Source organism: Strix uralensis, chromosome 8, assembly GCF_047716275.1.
Source record: "Strix uralensis isolate ZFMK-TIS-50842 chromosome 8, bStrUra1, whole genome shotgun sequence".
NCBI classification, from domain to species: Eukaryota; Metazoa; Chordata; class Aves; order Strigiformes; family Strigidae; genus Strix; species Strix uralensis.
The window spans coordinates 7,851,537-7,868,224 of NC_133979.1; the positions used below are offsets into that span (position 1 = coordinate 7,851,537).

Sequence of the window (16,688 nt, forward strand, 5' to 3'; positions counted from 1 at the left end):
CTCATTCCCCTGCCATGAGAGTCACTGTAAGATGTGCTTAATTGCTTTTAAATGGTTAGTACTGTAATTGTGTATTTTGAGAGAAGTCATCAACATTTTTGCTTCACCAGATTATTAAGAAATGATGGTTCTTGGTTTTCTCTCTAACACTGTCTTGTACTCATAAAAGATAGTCAAATTTAGTCAGAACTAGCTAATCTGTTTAATATTCCCTTGTGAAAAAGCTTTAAATTTCACAGTCTGCTTCACAATGTTCTTTAGGCACTTAAATAATTTCAGTCTGTTTGTAGAATACCACAGAGTTTCTGGTTTGCCCAAACTATTCATGAATTTGGCAACCTTTCATTAACCCGATTGCTTTATTGTTTCCTACGTTTGCAGGAAGCAAAGTTGGATTTAATATATACTGTAATTTGGAAGCTTGCTGCTGAAACAAACACAAAAAAAGTATTTTTACTTTGAACCTTTGTAATTGGCACTCATCAGTCCAGTATTATATCATATTCCTCTATTTGTCTTCCCATTCATTTAAATGAACAGGATACTCAGTAATGTTTATCAATATATCCTGTACTGTTGGATGATGGTGTCCCAGAGTGCTCGAGATTGGAAGTTATTTCTGGATGTCAGTGTGGTCCAAAGCAGGTCCGATCAAATCAGGTCATGCAGTGCTTAATAAATTCTTAAATAAACTCTTTCAGTTCCTGGATATATGACTGATATCTCTAAATAAAATGTATAAATCAAGAATAACTGAATTTGGCTTATAATTGCCTAAAATAAATTGTGGGCCTGGTAGTTGTTTGAATGTTGTCATTGAAACAATAAGTATGTCCTCACTTCTGTTCCTCTGTTCTGAGTTTGGACAGTGCTGTGGTAGAGTTTTCATATGGATGGCACTGAGACATACCTCAGATTCCTGGCTTTGGGAAAAATCTTATGAAACACCTATAATTTTCCATTTAAGGTGACCTTCATTCTTTAAATGGTGATAGCATTAGAATAGGCAAATACCTGTCAAAACTGTGGTACCCAGTATCCAGTGGTGGCACTTGTGGATGTACAGCATATATCCATGTGTGACACTGTGTGATGACAGCATAAGCATGGAGTGTTACTTCCCTGGTTATTGGAAGCTGAAGAAATTTTCTGAGCCAGACACGGTATCTTTATATTTAAGAACCCATGAATAGATTTAATGCACCTGTTACTAAAACTGTTTCAAGGGTAACACATCTTTTTAATTACTGTATATTAGTCATACAGGCTATTTTTGATGATCAAATGATCCCTGTTTGGAAATAAAAAAAACTTCCTGTCTTTGAATGTTTGCTTAGCTGTAGAGACCTGATCCTCTCTCAAAGGGGGCTGACATTGGGGAAGAACAGCCTGGAACAGATCTTGCCTTAATAACTTGTTCTTTTTTAGAATTTTTTTTTTTATAGTCACAACCTTCCTCCTGTGAAATTCTAAAGCAGATGGCTGTTCCTTTTCTTATTTTCTTTGCAGGGTCTACTTATAGATGTCTTGTAAGAACATGGATATTTAATATTTATGCAATATCTACATGTGCACTGCTACCATTTGCCGTCTACATAATAATTTTAGTCTTCCATCTTGCTTAACAAATAGTGTCCAGACTCTATTTTTACAGTGTGGTTAATAGAGGTCTTTCCATCAAAAAAGTACATAATGCTGCTGCTGTTTTTTCTTACTGCTGTGCCCCTTAAATGTCATCAAGTTTACAAAACTGGGGACGTGAACAAGTGAGTTATTCAGTTTTAAAGAAAATAGCTTGGAGCCTCTATCATATTTAACCCTTCTAACTAGGCTTAGAAAAAGTTTGAGCTGATTTAATCCTCTGAGACTGAGACATGAGCTTTGACAGAAGAAGCGTGGAAGTGCCGTGCTGCACTATATTTCTTCATAACTGAAGCAGCTTCTTTTTCTCTGAGTAAAGAGAATTCTGTTGCACTAGCAGATCATTATTAGTGTATGTCCTGTGGTACAAAACTCTGTATTTGCTCTCTGTATCCTGCAGATGCAAAAATAAAGGATATTTTTGTCTTTCAACCAACTTTACCTGCCAATTGACAGAAATGAAATGTATGTTGCTGAAGAGTACAGGGGGGAAGCCAATCCAGAAAACCCCAAACAGACCAAAACCTCCCACTTTTTCCTGGAGGTTTATTAGATGAACATGATCAAGAGCTATGTATGACTGCAGAAACCACAATGATGATAAATGAGACGTTATTAAAAAGAAACCACTGATCATTGCCACGCACAGTGGATAAACTGATTTAAAAACTGATCTGGTAAGGAAGTTTTGCGTTCACTGTAATTTGATACAGCCTCATGGGTGGTTACTGTAGCTTAGAGATACCTGTGACCCTTTTCCTTGTCTACTTTTTTGCTATTATTTATGCAATATTTGTTTCTAAATACACGATAAATCATATTGCAATATCATAGTTACTTAGTTGAGTTCAGCAGTAATGCTTTTTGACTCTGTAGCCTTAATTATTAATGAAAATTGTAAAAAATCATGTTTATATATTCAGATAAAAAGAAGCCATAGCATTTAAATCTTGATTTAATCTATTTTTGTGTTTATTAAGCACTTACTTAAGCTGCATTTAAAAAAAAAAAATCAATTTGTTACAAATTATGTTGATAGATGCTGACTGTCCATAGTTCATTTGCAGTATATGACTTTGTCCTTCTGGAGTACCAGGGAATCTATGAGCTTCTACATGTCAGTGTTTGCCTTTTCATCAGGGACCAGACACTCATTTACACTCATTTACCAGGTATTCTGGCCACCAGGTCAGGTATATCTGACATATGAGAATGGGTATTAGAAGTTGTGATAGTAGAAATGCACGAGTCCCTGGTACAGCAGAAAATGGAGATTAGTGGGATGCTACAAACTCTCTTTAATCTCACTGTTAAGTCTAACAAGTGAGATCATCAAAGAGCAGAAGTAGAATTAGTCTCCTCTCTAGATTTGTTTGAATTCTTCTTTCTCATTCCTTGTCAAATTTCCTCCCACGCTCTTCCACCCTATTTGCCCACTGCTGGGCTAGGATTAAAAGTCTGAAGTTAGATCGGGTTCTGATGTGTTTACTCCCATATCTTCTAACGATAATCACAACAAAGTTTAATCAGCTCAGGAGTAAAATGTGTAAGTCATCTTCACCAGCTCACAAAATACCACTTTCACTGTCCCTCAAATTTGAAAAATCCTAGCAATGAGACCATTTTAAATCACTTCTTTTGTGGTATAAAGCAGTATGAAATAAGTTGTGTGCTAAATACTGTTGAAGAGAGTGTTAATTGCCTTCCAAGTTTTTTCCTCATCCTGACATATATAATTTCAGAGTTTATACAAACTTCTATAGCATCAGATGTGCTGGAAATGCATTAAAACTTTTTGCAACATAGAATGGAGCAATGCAGCTGAAGACAATTTTGTCAGAAATGGGGTTTTGAACTTGCAACTGGGGTGTATTGTTCCTATGTTTTAAAATAATGCATTTTGATATGAGATAGAATTCATTAGGATATTTTTATATGTAATAACTCTGTAATTTCAAATAAGACCAAATCCGAATGCAACATGCCAGGTTTGTACTTACACACCTATAAGTAATATTTTGTTTGTTCTGATGATCTGGACAGCATGGGATGATATTTAACCACATAAATTTTACTTTAAAAATACTTCCTTTTCTACCTGAATATTGTTTGAATTTTGGGGGTAGTTACTTCTGTGATTCCCTGGCACATGAGGACTCTTAAGAGGCTAGATGGTATTTGTATGTGTGTGAGTTCGAAGCAGGTTGTCTGGAAGGCGTAGGTGTGATGGAGGTATGTGTGCTGTTGAGTAGCTGTTTGCGCCGACTTCATCAATTTGTGAACACATCAGGCTTGCAACATGCAATGTATGTGCAGCTGTGCAGCTTTATAGCTTTGTGCAGGTCTGATACTTCTGGGAAACATTAGATCTTCTGTGTACGTGCTGTCTGGCTGCCTTGCCTGTGCACAGTTAGCTCGATGTGTTTGAAAGCGATTGCGTTCACTGTATATATATGTATGTACAAAGTGTTAGATTTTACAGAGCATGGGCCATGCAGTTTATTCCCATGCATTCCACTTGGGAAATCGATTGCACGCATATAGGAGTCTGAGCTTCAGTTCATGTTGGTTTTCACTTAGACATGGTTTTTATTTTATGCAGTTACTTTAATGACAATACCGTTTACCAAGAATGTTCACTGAATGGAGAACATTTTATGGCATATTTTAAAGAAAGCTAATCACTCTTTAAAACGTATCACAGAAGTTCTGGTTTATTTTTGTTGCTCTGTATGCTTGACTCAAAATTTGTTTTCTCTTTTCAGGCAGCTATAAATGGTGTAATACCACAAGAAAATGGCATTCTACAAAGGTAAGCGCAGAAGACTAGAGTAGTACACACAGAGAATGATGCTGGGTAACAGTTACGTTTCTTTTTTTTTTTTTTTTTGTTCCTGAATCCTAAAATGATGATGTAATTCTCCTTTTAAAGCAGTTTCTGAAGCCACAAATTCTATTCCTGCTAAAGCTGATTTAACATTTGATTTTTCCCATACTGATGGAAGACCAGCTTGAACACCTGTTCAAATTAGTTAATTTTTATTTTTAATTCATTGATTGTTGGATCATTCTGCGCAGGGTTGTCTCTTGACTAAGTCTGGATTTTGGTATGCTTTCTTGGATGTCAGGACTTGGGTGTTGGTTTCTGTTTATTTTGTTTTTTCAAAGATCTAAAACTTTGGAAGGCAAACCCACAGATGTTCCTGGCTAAGTATTTTTTTTTCCTTATACATTTTAAAGGTATTGATATTGCGTGCTTCCCTGTCCCTGTACAAAATGTTTGTATTTTTGTAGGTTTGTTTTCTTCTTTTTTTAAAAAAAAAAAGAAATTGAACTACAGGCAGCAGATACTGTGGTAGATAAAGTAAAGTTGTTCCCTTCTAAAAATAGCTTTACTGATTTTCTTTCAGCTTCTGAATTAAATTTTGGCTTGTATACTGATGCCTGGATATCTTGAAGTCACTGAAGCGTGAGCTCCTAAGTGCTGATGAGGCAATTGAAAACAGCAGAACAGGAATTGAGCTACTTGAGAGAGACAGTAAAATAGTGTTTAAAAATTTGTTTAGAAAAATACTCAATGTACTATTTTAAAAAGTTTATATTAATGATGAACAAAGACACATAATATAGGTAAAGTTTTGGCATCTCTGTCAATGCTTAATAAAACTATCATTGGAGTCAGTTTTTGATTCAGGATCAATAAGCTCAGTAAGGCTACTGGATGTTTATTTACCATAAGGCCTACCTAGTGCATTTAAGATCAAGTCTCGGTTGTGTTGAGCACTCTTTCTACCTATGGTACTAAGTCCTGACTTCAAAATTCAAGATTCAAAATACCAGAATCTTTGGAATCATTTGATCAGGTGGAGGGAGCTGGGAAGTAGTTATGCCTGACTTGGATAACAAGCTGGTCTGGTGTCCACTTAAAGCTTTCTTCCACACTGGCTTATTCATTTTTATAAATGATTGAACAGTCAAATTTTTTTTATTTCATTTTTTCCCCAGTGGTAGTGGTTTAAAAGGAGGCTCAGAAGCCTAGTTTCCAGTGGTTTTCAGATGAGGTTTATTTTACTGATGTGAGGCTTTTTATGTTAGAGGTTGCCAGTCAGATATGTAGGATGCCTTTTGTGGTGGAATCAAATAAAAATAATACAACTGGACTTGAAGTAAGTTAATTTATTGAAGTGAAGAAAAAAAAAATTATTTTACAATTCAGTTGTGTTGTTCAAAAAAATAAATTAATAAAATATCCAGTCCTGAAAATCAGGCTATTCATTATTTCTTGGGTCTATTAACAAAATGGTTATAGTATTTAATTCATAGTTGGTCATCAGATTTAAAACAATAATATATCATTTGTAATTTATACTTTTTAAATCTTGAAAGTAAGACTGTTTCCTGCACTCTTTAGACCTCTGAAGTGGGTCTTTGACCTTTGAGCATGCATCTTTGAGTATGGGTTTTTGTAGCTGGGAATTCATCCTTCTGAGCCTGCTGATGTGAGAAGTGAAGGAGTCCCTTGTTTTACAAGCATAGCATGTTTTTCAAATGTGGAAGGCACAATGATGGGATTTGCAATAGTTGTGTATAATTTCTGCACTTCCATCACATGCATGCTATCCACATCTTTTTATGTTCAGGCCTCTTCTAGATGACAGGTTTGACTTGCTATAAGAAGCATTTGCTTTGAGAGAACTTGTGGTATCTTCAAGAACAGTGGAATGCATCTTTCAAATAAGTTCTGTTTAAGAGTGGAAATGAGACAAATCTACACATTTCCTAAATCGTTCTTTGATCAAGTTTCCATTTTTCAGTGCATACATTTTATTAGCTTGCATCCTCCATCGTGATATCCTGTAACTGCCCAGGACAGATAATCTTCCTGATAAGAACAGCTACAAGGCAAAGCTCTAGGCTTACACTATGAAGTTTCTTGCCTTCCAAATTTAATTTCTGTACGTCATAGGGCGTGGTTTGGGTTTTTTTTGGCCTGGAGTAATGTTCCTTATTTTGCCTTTGTTTCTAATCCCAGTTACATGCTTCTTGTGGAAAGGCTTACTGAGGAAGATGAAGTGCTTCTGGGTAGTGAGGGTTTCCCAATTTATTATCCTTGAGCCAGGTATGGAGACATCCTTTTGAATGTCCAGGAGGCTTGAAGGATTTTGAACAAGGCAAGCTAGAATTCAGCACCGCATTACTGTTGTACTTCTACTGTTTTTTGCAATATATACCTCATTATCTTAATTTACTTACCTTAAGTACATAACTATTTTCATATCAGACTTGTTTTTCACCAATTTGGTATTGGAAAATACCAATTCACATGTGGTGTTTTAAGCTTTATTTCTTATTCTCATTTCTATTTGATACTAGCCCAATGATGTAGAAAGCTGGTTGTTGCCATGGTGCCAATTTTTATATGGTCACAGCATTTCTGAAACAGGAAATAATCCTTCTTATCAAGATAATTCTGATATTAATTACATAGTGAACTTTAGACTGAAATAATGGCTTAAATGCTTTTGTCATCTAAGCTGTTCTCCTATAGCACTTCTTAGTCACTGAAATGTTAAGATTGCTGTTCTAAAAATTATTTTCTGATAATAATAAACCAGTATTTTCAGATATGATAGTGTAGTTTATTCAAGAGGGGTGTACCGTGGACCATAAGAAGTGAATAATAATGCTCATTTTGCTTTGCTAACTTTATTTAAACATATCAAGCTGTTCTGTTTAAACCTTCTTTCTTATCTGCATATCTTTCAGTGAGTACGGTGGAGACACTTTACATGGACCAGCGTATGGCCCCACAAGTCATTCTACAGCAGCTTCTTCAACTCCTTCCTCATCCTCAGCGTTTCGCCATGTAGTGCCATCTAGACAAATAGTGGAAAGACAACCTCGAATGCTTGACTTCAGGGTTGAGTACAGAGACAGAAATGTGGATGTAGTACTTGAAGACAGCTCTACAGTTGGTAAGGATTTGTAAAAATGAAATTAAAACTGTTCTGGTAAAATTGTTAAAATAAAAACAAACAGAAAAGACCCAACCCCAAAAATCCAATTCCTAAAAAAAAGCCGAACAAACCAAAATAAAATCCCTCAAAAAAGAAAAAAAAAAATTCCCCCCGAAAATGCAGCCTCTACATCTACTAACCATTTTCAAATCTCTTTGCAGCTTTAAAAAAGCAAAATTTCACTAATCCATTGTAAAGGTTAGTGATCTATCAAATATTTATTTTGAAATCTAGTTTTCTTATGAACTTGCTTCAGAAACAAAATGAAGATTACTGATTAAGTTGAGGCATGACAATGTAATTTGGGGTAGGATTAGTGTAGATGCAATCTACTAATAAGCGGATGATCTTGGCATTTCCTTTTCAAATCTGTATGGCATCTCTTTCTGTGCAGGATTAGTGACAAGATTAGAGGAATTTTTTCCAGTGTGAAAAGCATCACTGCATTCTTTTTTCAATTTTTATTTGACTCTTCTGTGCAAATTAAGATTTCTTTTATCAGTTTTATTGTCTTTACCTAAACCTGATGCATTTTGTAACAGTATGTTAGAAATATGCTATTGTTAGTATTGCAGAGTATGTTATTTTTTACATTCCCCAAACTGTGAGTTAATTTACTTTTGCTAAGGAAGAAGAGTATTTCTTTTATTTTTCATTTTTAGTGAAGAGACTATACAGATCAAAATAAGGAAGTACAGGAAGAAATAGTTGATCAAAACAGTTTTCAGTGCTGCACCCTTATGTCTGTGGTGAAATTTCGAAATGGAAACTTTTGATCCTGATTTGTCTTTTTAGGATTCGATTTGATATTGGCTGATGCCACCTAGTGGTGATTAGTTGGAATTCTCGATTAGTGTTGCATGTCTTCTGCTCTGAGTTGATGCAAAGCAGATATAAAAATCTGATCAAATCAGAATTTTGCATCCGTAGTACTTTATTTTTTTATTTTGTTATTAACTTCTTTCAGGTATAAATGGAAGAAGGGCTGTAGGGCAGAAGGCAGTCAGTGTAGAACTTTTGTCTGTATCTTGGCATGTGAAGATTGAGGGCAGCCTTGTGATTAAAGTGCTGAAAGAAGTGAGCAGACAAACAGGAGAATTTCAACGATGGACTTCAGGAAAGAAGATTTTTGGTTATTTCAGGGATCTGCTTCGCAGGATCCCATGAGAGACTGCCCTGAAGGGCAAAGGAGCCCAATATAGTGGTTGATCTTCAAGGACAACCTCTTCAAAGCACAAGAGCAGTTCCTTCCAACGTTCAGAAAGAGGAGCAAGCATGGCAGAAGGCCAGAACATAAGAAAATTTCTGACTAAGCTAAATGCAAAAAGAAAGGACACAAAAGGTGGAAGGTAGTGATGGGCTACCCAGGAGGAATACAGAAATGTTGCCAGAGTATGCAGGTTTGGAGTTGTACTGTAAGTACATCAACATGAAAAGTAAGGTTCAATGGTGATTGCTGAACTTGGTCCATGGGAAGGTTATTGAGAAAATATCTCTGGAAGCCCTTTTTGAGCACAGGAAAGAAAAGAAGGTGATTTGGAACAATCAGCATGGATTTGCGAAGGGCAAATTGTGCCTAATCAACATTACTTGCCTTTTATGATTTGATGACTGGCTCTGGACAAGGGGAGAATGGTGGATGTCTCTCTGACTTCAGTAAGGCCTTTGACGTGCTCTGCTGTAGTATTCTTATAGTCATATTGTTAAGGACTGGATAAGTGGGCTACTAAGGTAGATAGATAATTGCGTGGGCTGCTGGGCTCAACGTCTGACTGGTGAACAGTTATTAGTTTAGTGATGTCCCTCGGGTTGATCCTGAGGCCAGTGTTGCTTAATGTCTTTATTAAAATCCTGGTTGTTAAGGTGAGCGTTCTTGGCAAATTCTCAAAGAATAGCAGATCAGAGAAAGTGGCTGATACTCTGGAGGGCGAGGCTGCTCTTCAGAGGGCCCTGGACAGCTTGGAAAAATGGGCTGATGGGAGCCTAATGAAGTTCAAAGAAAGCAAAGTCCTGAATCTGGGATAGGATAACTTATTAGCCCATCTGATAACTGGCTGAGGGCTGACAAGCTAGAAAGCAACTTTATAAAAAAAGGGGTCTAGGAGTGCGTCAGCAGCGCACCCTTGCAGTGAAGAAGGACAGCCATGTCCTAGGATGTGTGAGCAAGAGTGTAGCCAATGGGTCCAGGGAAGTAATTATTCCCTTCTATTTAGCGCTTGTGAAACTGCATCTGGAGCACGGTGTCCAATTTTGAGGTCCTCAATACAAGAAAGGTGTTGACACTATGCAGGGAGTCCAGCAGAGGCCAGTAAGATAGGGGACTGGAGCACACAGCAACATAGGAGGAGAGGCACAGAGAACTGGGTTTGTTCAGCCTGAGAAAGAAAAGGAGAGAGGTAGAGACCTTACCTCTATCTACAACTGCCTGCTGGGAGGACACGGAAAAGATGGAGCCACACTCTTCTTGGAGGTGCACGATAATAAGATGAGAGGCAATGGACATGATTTGCAACATCAAAAATTCCCATTACATATAAGGATTTTATTTTTTTTTTTTCCCCCAGTCATGAGAGTGGTGAAGTACTGGAACAGGTTGGCCAGAGGAGTTGTCAAACTTCCATCCTTAGAGGTGTTCAAGTGTCAGCTGGACAAATCCTTAATTAAACTGGTTTAATTAGACCTTTGAGCTGGTCTTGGGCTAGATGAGCTCCTGAGGTACCTTCCAGCCTGAATTATTTTATGACTGTAATAACTACAGAGAAAAGAAAGCATTGAAATGTGCAAAACATTGAAAAAGCTATCAGAGCACTTAAATTGTATGAACACTCCAGTTCTTTAGGTCAGGACTATTGATAATGGAATTGGGTATCAAAAATACACACCCTCTTATTGCTGGCAAAGTCTATCGCTCCAAACGCATCTGCAAATGTGTGTGTCTAGCATAGGCAGTGTAGAACTATTCACATATGTGTCCAAATCGTCAAATCTTCATGTGATTCTCCAATCATTCATGTTTTATGTGATTTTTATTTTTTTAGCTTCATTTGTCCTTTACTGTTTGAAATGTATGTTACAAGGGTAACTAGACCGAAAATGTAAATTTTCGTACTAAATTTTTCCTTGCTCTTGTTTTTTTAACTATAACTCAGTACTGTTTGAAATAAAGCAGCAAGTGTCTATATTTTATGTATTTTCTTTTGTTTTCTCTTTAGGAGATATCAAACATATTCTAGAAAATGAACTTCAGATTCCTGCATCTAAAATGCTGTTAAAAGGGTGGAAGACTGGAGACGTAGATGATAGTGTAAGTTTTTGACTATGTTTTCAGTTAACTGAATTCAGAGTTTCAAACTGAGCATCTGTGGGTGGGGATTACAGTGCAAGAATTGTGAGTTTCAAACAGTGTTACATATCTAGAGTGGCGTACATGGACGCCTTAAACTAAAACATTGCAAAAAAAGCAGGACAAATCAGTTTGTGTTGTTTTTATATATAATATGGCCTACCTACAAAAAGGATGTTAGGAAGTTAACAGTAAGTGTATCTTGAAACAAAATATTTGATGGTATTGTAAATAGGTATCAATAATTAAAAGAAATAGAATAATATGTCAGAATTGGTGAATGTTTTATATTTATAATGATTTTTCTCCCCTCAGACTGTCTTAAAAACTCTACACTTGCCAAAAAATAATAGTCTTTATGTTCTAACACCTGACCTGCCTCCTCCTTCTTCAAGTCATTCTGGGTAAGTCTTTTGGCCATAAATTCTCCTTATATGATTTGGTTTTGCATGACTTTTATGAAGCCACATGTATCCTTGCAGGAATCTGCAATCAGTAAATACAAAGCATTCTCACTGCTCTAGTAAGGATTGGGATGATGACCTCAGCACCTCATTGCTGAAAAGAACGTTGTTAAGTTTTTTTTTAAAACCTTGGTGTGGTACATGAACCACTTACATACATGCAGAATTTTATACCTCCCAGATGTGATGACTTTAACAAAAATCTAGTCCCTGTGGAAATGAGAGCTTGCCTTTCAGAAGTTACTGCACTATGTTGGTTCATTTAATGTAAAGTTGTATAAATCATTGCCAGCAGATTGGAATTTTCTTTGTGAAATTTTTATTACATTATTTTATTTTCTTGGACTTTTAAATCATATGTAGACTGGCTTTTAGAAATTGATAGACAATAAATTTCTTCTGAGCAGGATATCTTTTATTACTGATTTGAATACTCAAAGTTAACAGTGAGTGTTCATGTGTCAGTGATTATTGCTAAAGTTTGAAAATGAAATGTTATTTTATAGAAGATGGAATCTTTACTCTTATAAAGTAATTTGCAATTACTTTGATTATTTTGGCTTCTTTTCTTTCCTGCCCTTCCCTTTCTCAAAGGCAGACCTGTATGTGCTCTTTACCAGGAAAATATGAATTTTATTTGGTATCCGCTAGAGGGTGCCCAGGAATTGAGCCTGGAAGAGCAATGCTGCTCCGGAGACTGGAGCGAGCAGGGAGGCTGCATTTGGAATTGGCCAAACTGCATGACTGGTAGACTAGAGTGTCTTCAAGTTGTCTGCAGAAGGAGTAGTTCTGCCCTTGTAGTCGATGGGAGAGTATTCTACAAATGCAGTGAAGGAAATTTTGATGATCAATAGAAATAAGTAACTAGTTTTCTAATGACTAAAAGTACTTCATGTATTACTAAAAGGTACTTGTGCACAGAACTATATAGCCTGTGGAGGAAATAAGAATGCTGATATGAATTATAAAACCAATACTAATAAAGAAGCATAAAGAGAGGGAGTAGTGGCACTGGAAAAGAGAGAGCAGAGTGGTGGTGAGTTTTATGTGCCCTGTATGTGCAGACAGAAGCCGTACTTGTGTGTGAGGACTATAAGCCATTGTACTTAAGCAGCTAATTGAAGGACAGTGAAAACACTGTGGAAAAACATTGTAGATACTAATTGTTTGGTGTTTTTTTAAAAAATGCATTTCCAACTTCAAATTTTCTACCCGGGTATCCCTGTATATTGTAATTTGAATGTCTTCGATTCTGGAAAGAAAACTGGGGTCTGAAGAATGTTGCTTATTGCAACTGCAGTAAACTATATAATAACAAACTGTTTAAAAACAGTTCTTAGGCTTTTTTATTGGATGAATAGTTTAAAAGAACTTTGCTTGCTAGTAAAATCAAAGTGGTTGTTACCTTTACAGTTTATACTTGTTTCATAGTGGAGATTAGTTCTGGATATTTTTAAGATAAAGTTGGCAGCTTTGGGATAGCAAACGATGATTAATTAGTGGCTATTTAAACAAGGATAATTTGAAGGCTAGATCATCTCCCTGAAGTCATAAATTCTAGATGAAAGGGGAGGTTTGCCTCCAATTAAAGCATCAATGCAGATCAAAACACATCTAATTGAAGCAATGTACCAAACCCAGTTACACTGTTTACTGCCTACTGTTAGGTCAGTTATTATTCAGATTAGTTTGTTACCCACAATTTTTAAAAGCATCATGCTCACATCTATTATTAATGGATGTTAAGGAACTTTGCCTCTTACTTTGTGAGTTCATCTGTTGTTTTCTTCAAATGCCTTCTATTTTGAACTAGAGATAAATAGTCGTGATTTGAATATCTCCAGAAGGTGATATTTGAAAAGCCTGAGATTTCAGTACATGATATTTTGTGTATATGCCCTTCTTAAAAGGAGCAATCTGGTCACAGCTCTATAAGCTCCAATTTGTGCCTGTTCTTGACACCAAGGGAGAACAGCGTCTGAAACATCCTTTTCCAGCATATTGGTACGTAGGCATTGAAGTTTATTGTGACAAACTGAATGGGCTTAACCCAGAACTGACTTAAAACTAGCATCTAAATGTAATGGCGAAGTGATCCAGCAGTTTAAACAAGTGAAAATCTCCTATGGTATGTTCGTTCATCAGTGGCATATCTAAAGCTTTTACAGGTAGTGGAAACCCAGTGAATTACTGGGGCATGCTAGTAAATTGAGGTGTAAAGATTAAATTTAAATGTCAAATACCACCTGTAGGGTTACATGCCCTGCTTCCACAATTTCAGTTGGCAAAGCCATACTTATCTGTGCATGATATCCAGAACAATAACAACATGTTCTGTGAGCTGTGGATGTAATGAAACCTGATTTCTAGTGAATTCCTGCCTCATCACAGTGGCTGCAGTAACTCAGCCCTCTCCCTCCATGCTTCCCATGATCTTATTTACCTCTGACACTGCCTCCGGTTTCTCCCATGTATTTTGTAGCATCCATGCCATTTTTTTCCCCCCTACATAGACAGTCAGCTTGCCCTGCCTCTGTTCTCTAGCTGGTAGCCAAATAATATTGAAGGAAGGGAGACATCACATGCTGTAGGTAGTTCTGTAATCATTGGCTACAAGATGCCTGGATGGAGTATAAAAATACTATGCTTGTACTACAGCCTTTTACTAAGGTGGGTAGTAATTTGGGTCCCTTTCCTCTACAAAGCTATTGCTTTACACCCAGTCTTTGAGATGTTTATAATGCTCTCAGACCTCCTTGAAACTAGTGGATATATTCAAAAGTTACTGGATGGGGCAGGTGGGTGAGAAAAACATTATTTCCTTTGGAAAGCAGTCTTAAAAGGAAAGGTGCCAAAGGATGTCCATCATCTAATTGTCCAAGGGGAGGAGAGAACCCTTGCAGTGGCTTTGTCAGATTAGATTCTTCACTTCCTCAGAGTGACTGTCCTTCCTTTTGTCGCCTCAGGTGCTTCTTGAAAGCCAGCAATACCCAGTTGAGGGAAAATGTTTTGGAGGATGCAATAGAAGGGAACATCAAAAGTGTAGGTGTGCAAGTTTGGCCACGGAGCTAGGTCATTCTGATCATGTCTCCTTTCTATCTTGCATGTTCTGGAAAGCACATTTTCCTCAATTTTTTTTCTTCACTTCTCCCTTTGATGGGTATAATGTATTTAGTATTTAGACCTGATGAATTAGTGGAAGGTTCAAAACAGTTAAAAGCTATTTGACCAGGTGCATACCTTGGTGATTGTTACAAATAATGTATTTTTGCTAAGCAATTGTAATTTATTTAAGAAATGTAATCATCGGTGGAGATAGGAGTAAAAAGACCCATCTTTGACTTAAGGGATCCTTATATTGCTGAGTGTGTGTGTGTGTTAGATTGTTGCAGAGGAGTGGTGATTGTGGCATGGTGTCTTGTTGTATGCTATCAACTGTAGCAGAGTGTTAATTAAGAACGATGTAACCTGCAACTCCAATTATTAGTATTATCTGTTTAGCTGGACAGGAGCAGTGCCTTGCTTTAGTTACTTTGAAAGCTTCAATAAGAATGGTAAGATTAATGTTTTATTTTCACATCTGCTCATGAGACAGTTTAAAAATCCTGAAGTTTAAAACGCAATAGAATGTAAACAAAAGGGCTTCTGCTCATTTACATGTTAGCCAGATTTGCTAACTGATTGCTGTTTGAACCTAATCTACCACCTCCTGCTGCATTAGCTACAACAAACATTACATTTACATACTGATTTCTTATTTTGTTTTAATGTAAATAATCTGTAATTACAGTAAATTTGGACTTCTGTTGACATGAGCTTATATAAATCTGTAAGTTTAAAATGGAAATGTTAATTACCTTGTGTCATACCTATTTATATAAAATTCAGAGATTTAGGGGGGAATCTCCATGTGACTGAGAAAGATATTGCCTGATGGGAAATACTGAATGTATTTCATAAAAGCTTACAGAATTGAAACAAAAAGGATTGTTTGCTGATCATTGAGTAAGGATATACTTTTGGTTTCAAAGCTTAAAATACTACTAAAACTTCAAAGAAAAAGGCTATTAAAAAGCAAAGTTTTACGTCAGAAATTAAAGCCTTAAGGCAGTCACTTAACAATAGATACAGCCAATCTTTTTTACGTATTAAGTGTTACAGAACAATAGAAAAGCAGTAAAACTGGAAGCTTAAAATATAATAAATATCAATACTAATACCATCTTGCTTCAGCATTGCGCAGCTGATTGAACAGTTGCTGTCCCCTAAGATTAGCATTATTTGCTGTTACACTTGCAATTTTTTTTTCTAAATATTGTTTCTATTCTTAATATATTAGACTTGTGGTTTATAAATTGTGCTGTATTGGGATTTGGATGGAGTATCTAGTGAATAAACTCCTTCCATACTCTTAACTGAGTTTTGATATTTTGAGTTTAGTAAAACAGTATATCTTGCAACTTCTGTTACTTGAAATTTAAGTTTCAAAGAGGAGCATTTTTGTTTGCATATTGTAGTTTTAACCCCAGCTGAATCCTGGTCCATCACCGAGGTTTCTGTGCATTGTGATAATGTTGATAATCAATGCTATATAGGCAATCCATATGAAATCCTAAGGTGGTCCAAGCCTCTCTTGCTAGAACTGTTCAGAGCAATGACTGTATTCAGGTCTATTTTCTTTGGTCTGTTCTTGGACTACTTTTTTGGGTGTAGGCAGAATTCCTCTACTGGAAGATTGGTGCCCCAAAATACTATCAAGTTTTCTTGCCTCCTGTGCTGAATAGTGAATGTATAAATTCAGCTGAGGAAAAAAAATGTAATGGCAGTATATAACCTATCAGTAAATGGTTTTGAAAGCGAGGATTTGCAGTAGGGGGGAAATGGTACTGATAAGAGTGGCCTACTTTAATCCCATTTCTAGAATTTGAATTTCTTTTCCCACTAATTAATTCTCAGATTAATTAAATTCTGTTAGCACTGATGGGAAGGAGGAAAAAAAATCTGTCTTGACTTTAATGGGACCTGGGGTTTGGCCCTGATTTTTATTTTTTTTTCCTTTTAATACAGATGTTTAATTTGGAAGATTGTAGTCAACTGACAACATTTTCAGGAAAACGAAACTGCTGAAAACACAAAAAAACCCCACAAAATTTTAGAAATGTGCATTGTGTTCAAAGTCAGTCTTCTCAATACAGTTATGTGTACCTAAAAAGAAATAAAAGT

General features: G+C 36.3%; 1 protein-coding gene across 2 annotated transcripts in view; it reads left to right on the top strand.

Annotated features, from left to right (window-relative positions):
* Positions 1-16,688, top strand: part of FAF1 (Fas associated factor 1) — a 172,055-nt gene that overhangs the window by 31,485 nt on the left and 123,882 nt on the right. For both annotated transcript variants that reach the window (XM_074876081.1, XM_074876082.1), the window contains exons 3-6: positions 4,407-4,453; positions 7,408-7,616; positions 10,871-10,962; positions 11,317-11,405. In XM_074876081.1, the coding sequence (XP_074732182.1) occupies positions 4,407-4,453; positions 7,408-7,616; positions 10,871-10,962; positions 11,317-11,405 (437 nt within the window). The remainder of the gene's footprint in view (positions 1-4,406; positions 4,454-7,407; positions 7,617-10,870; positions 10,963-11,316; positions 11,406-16,688) is intronic.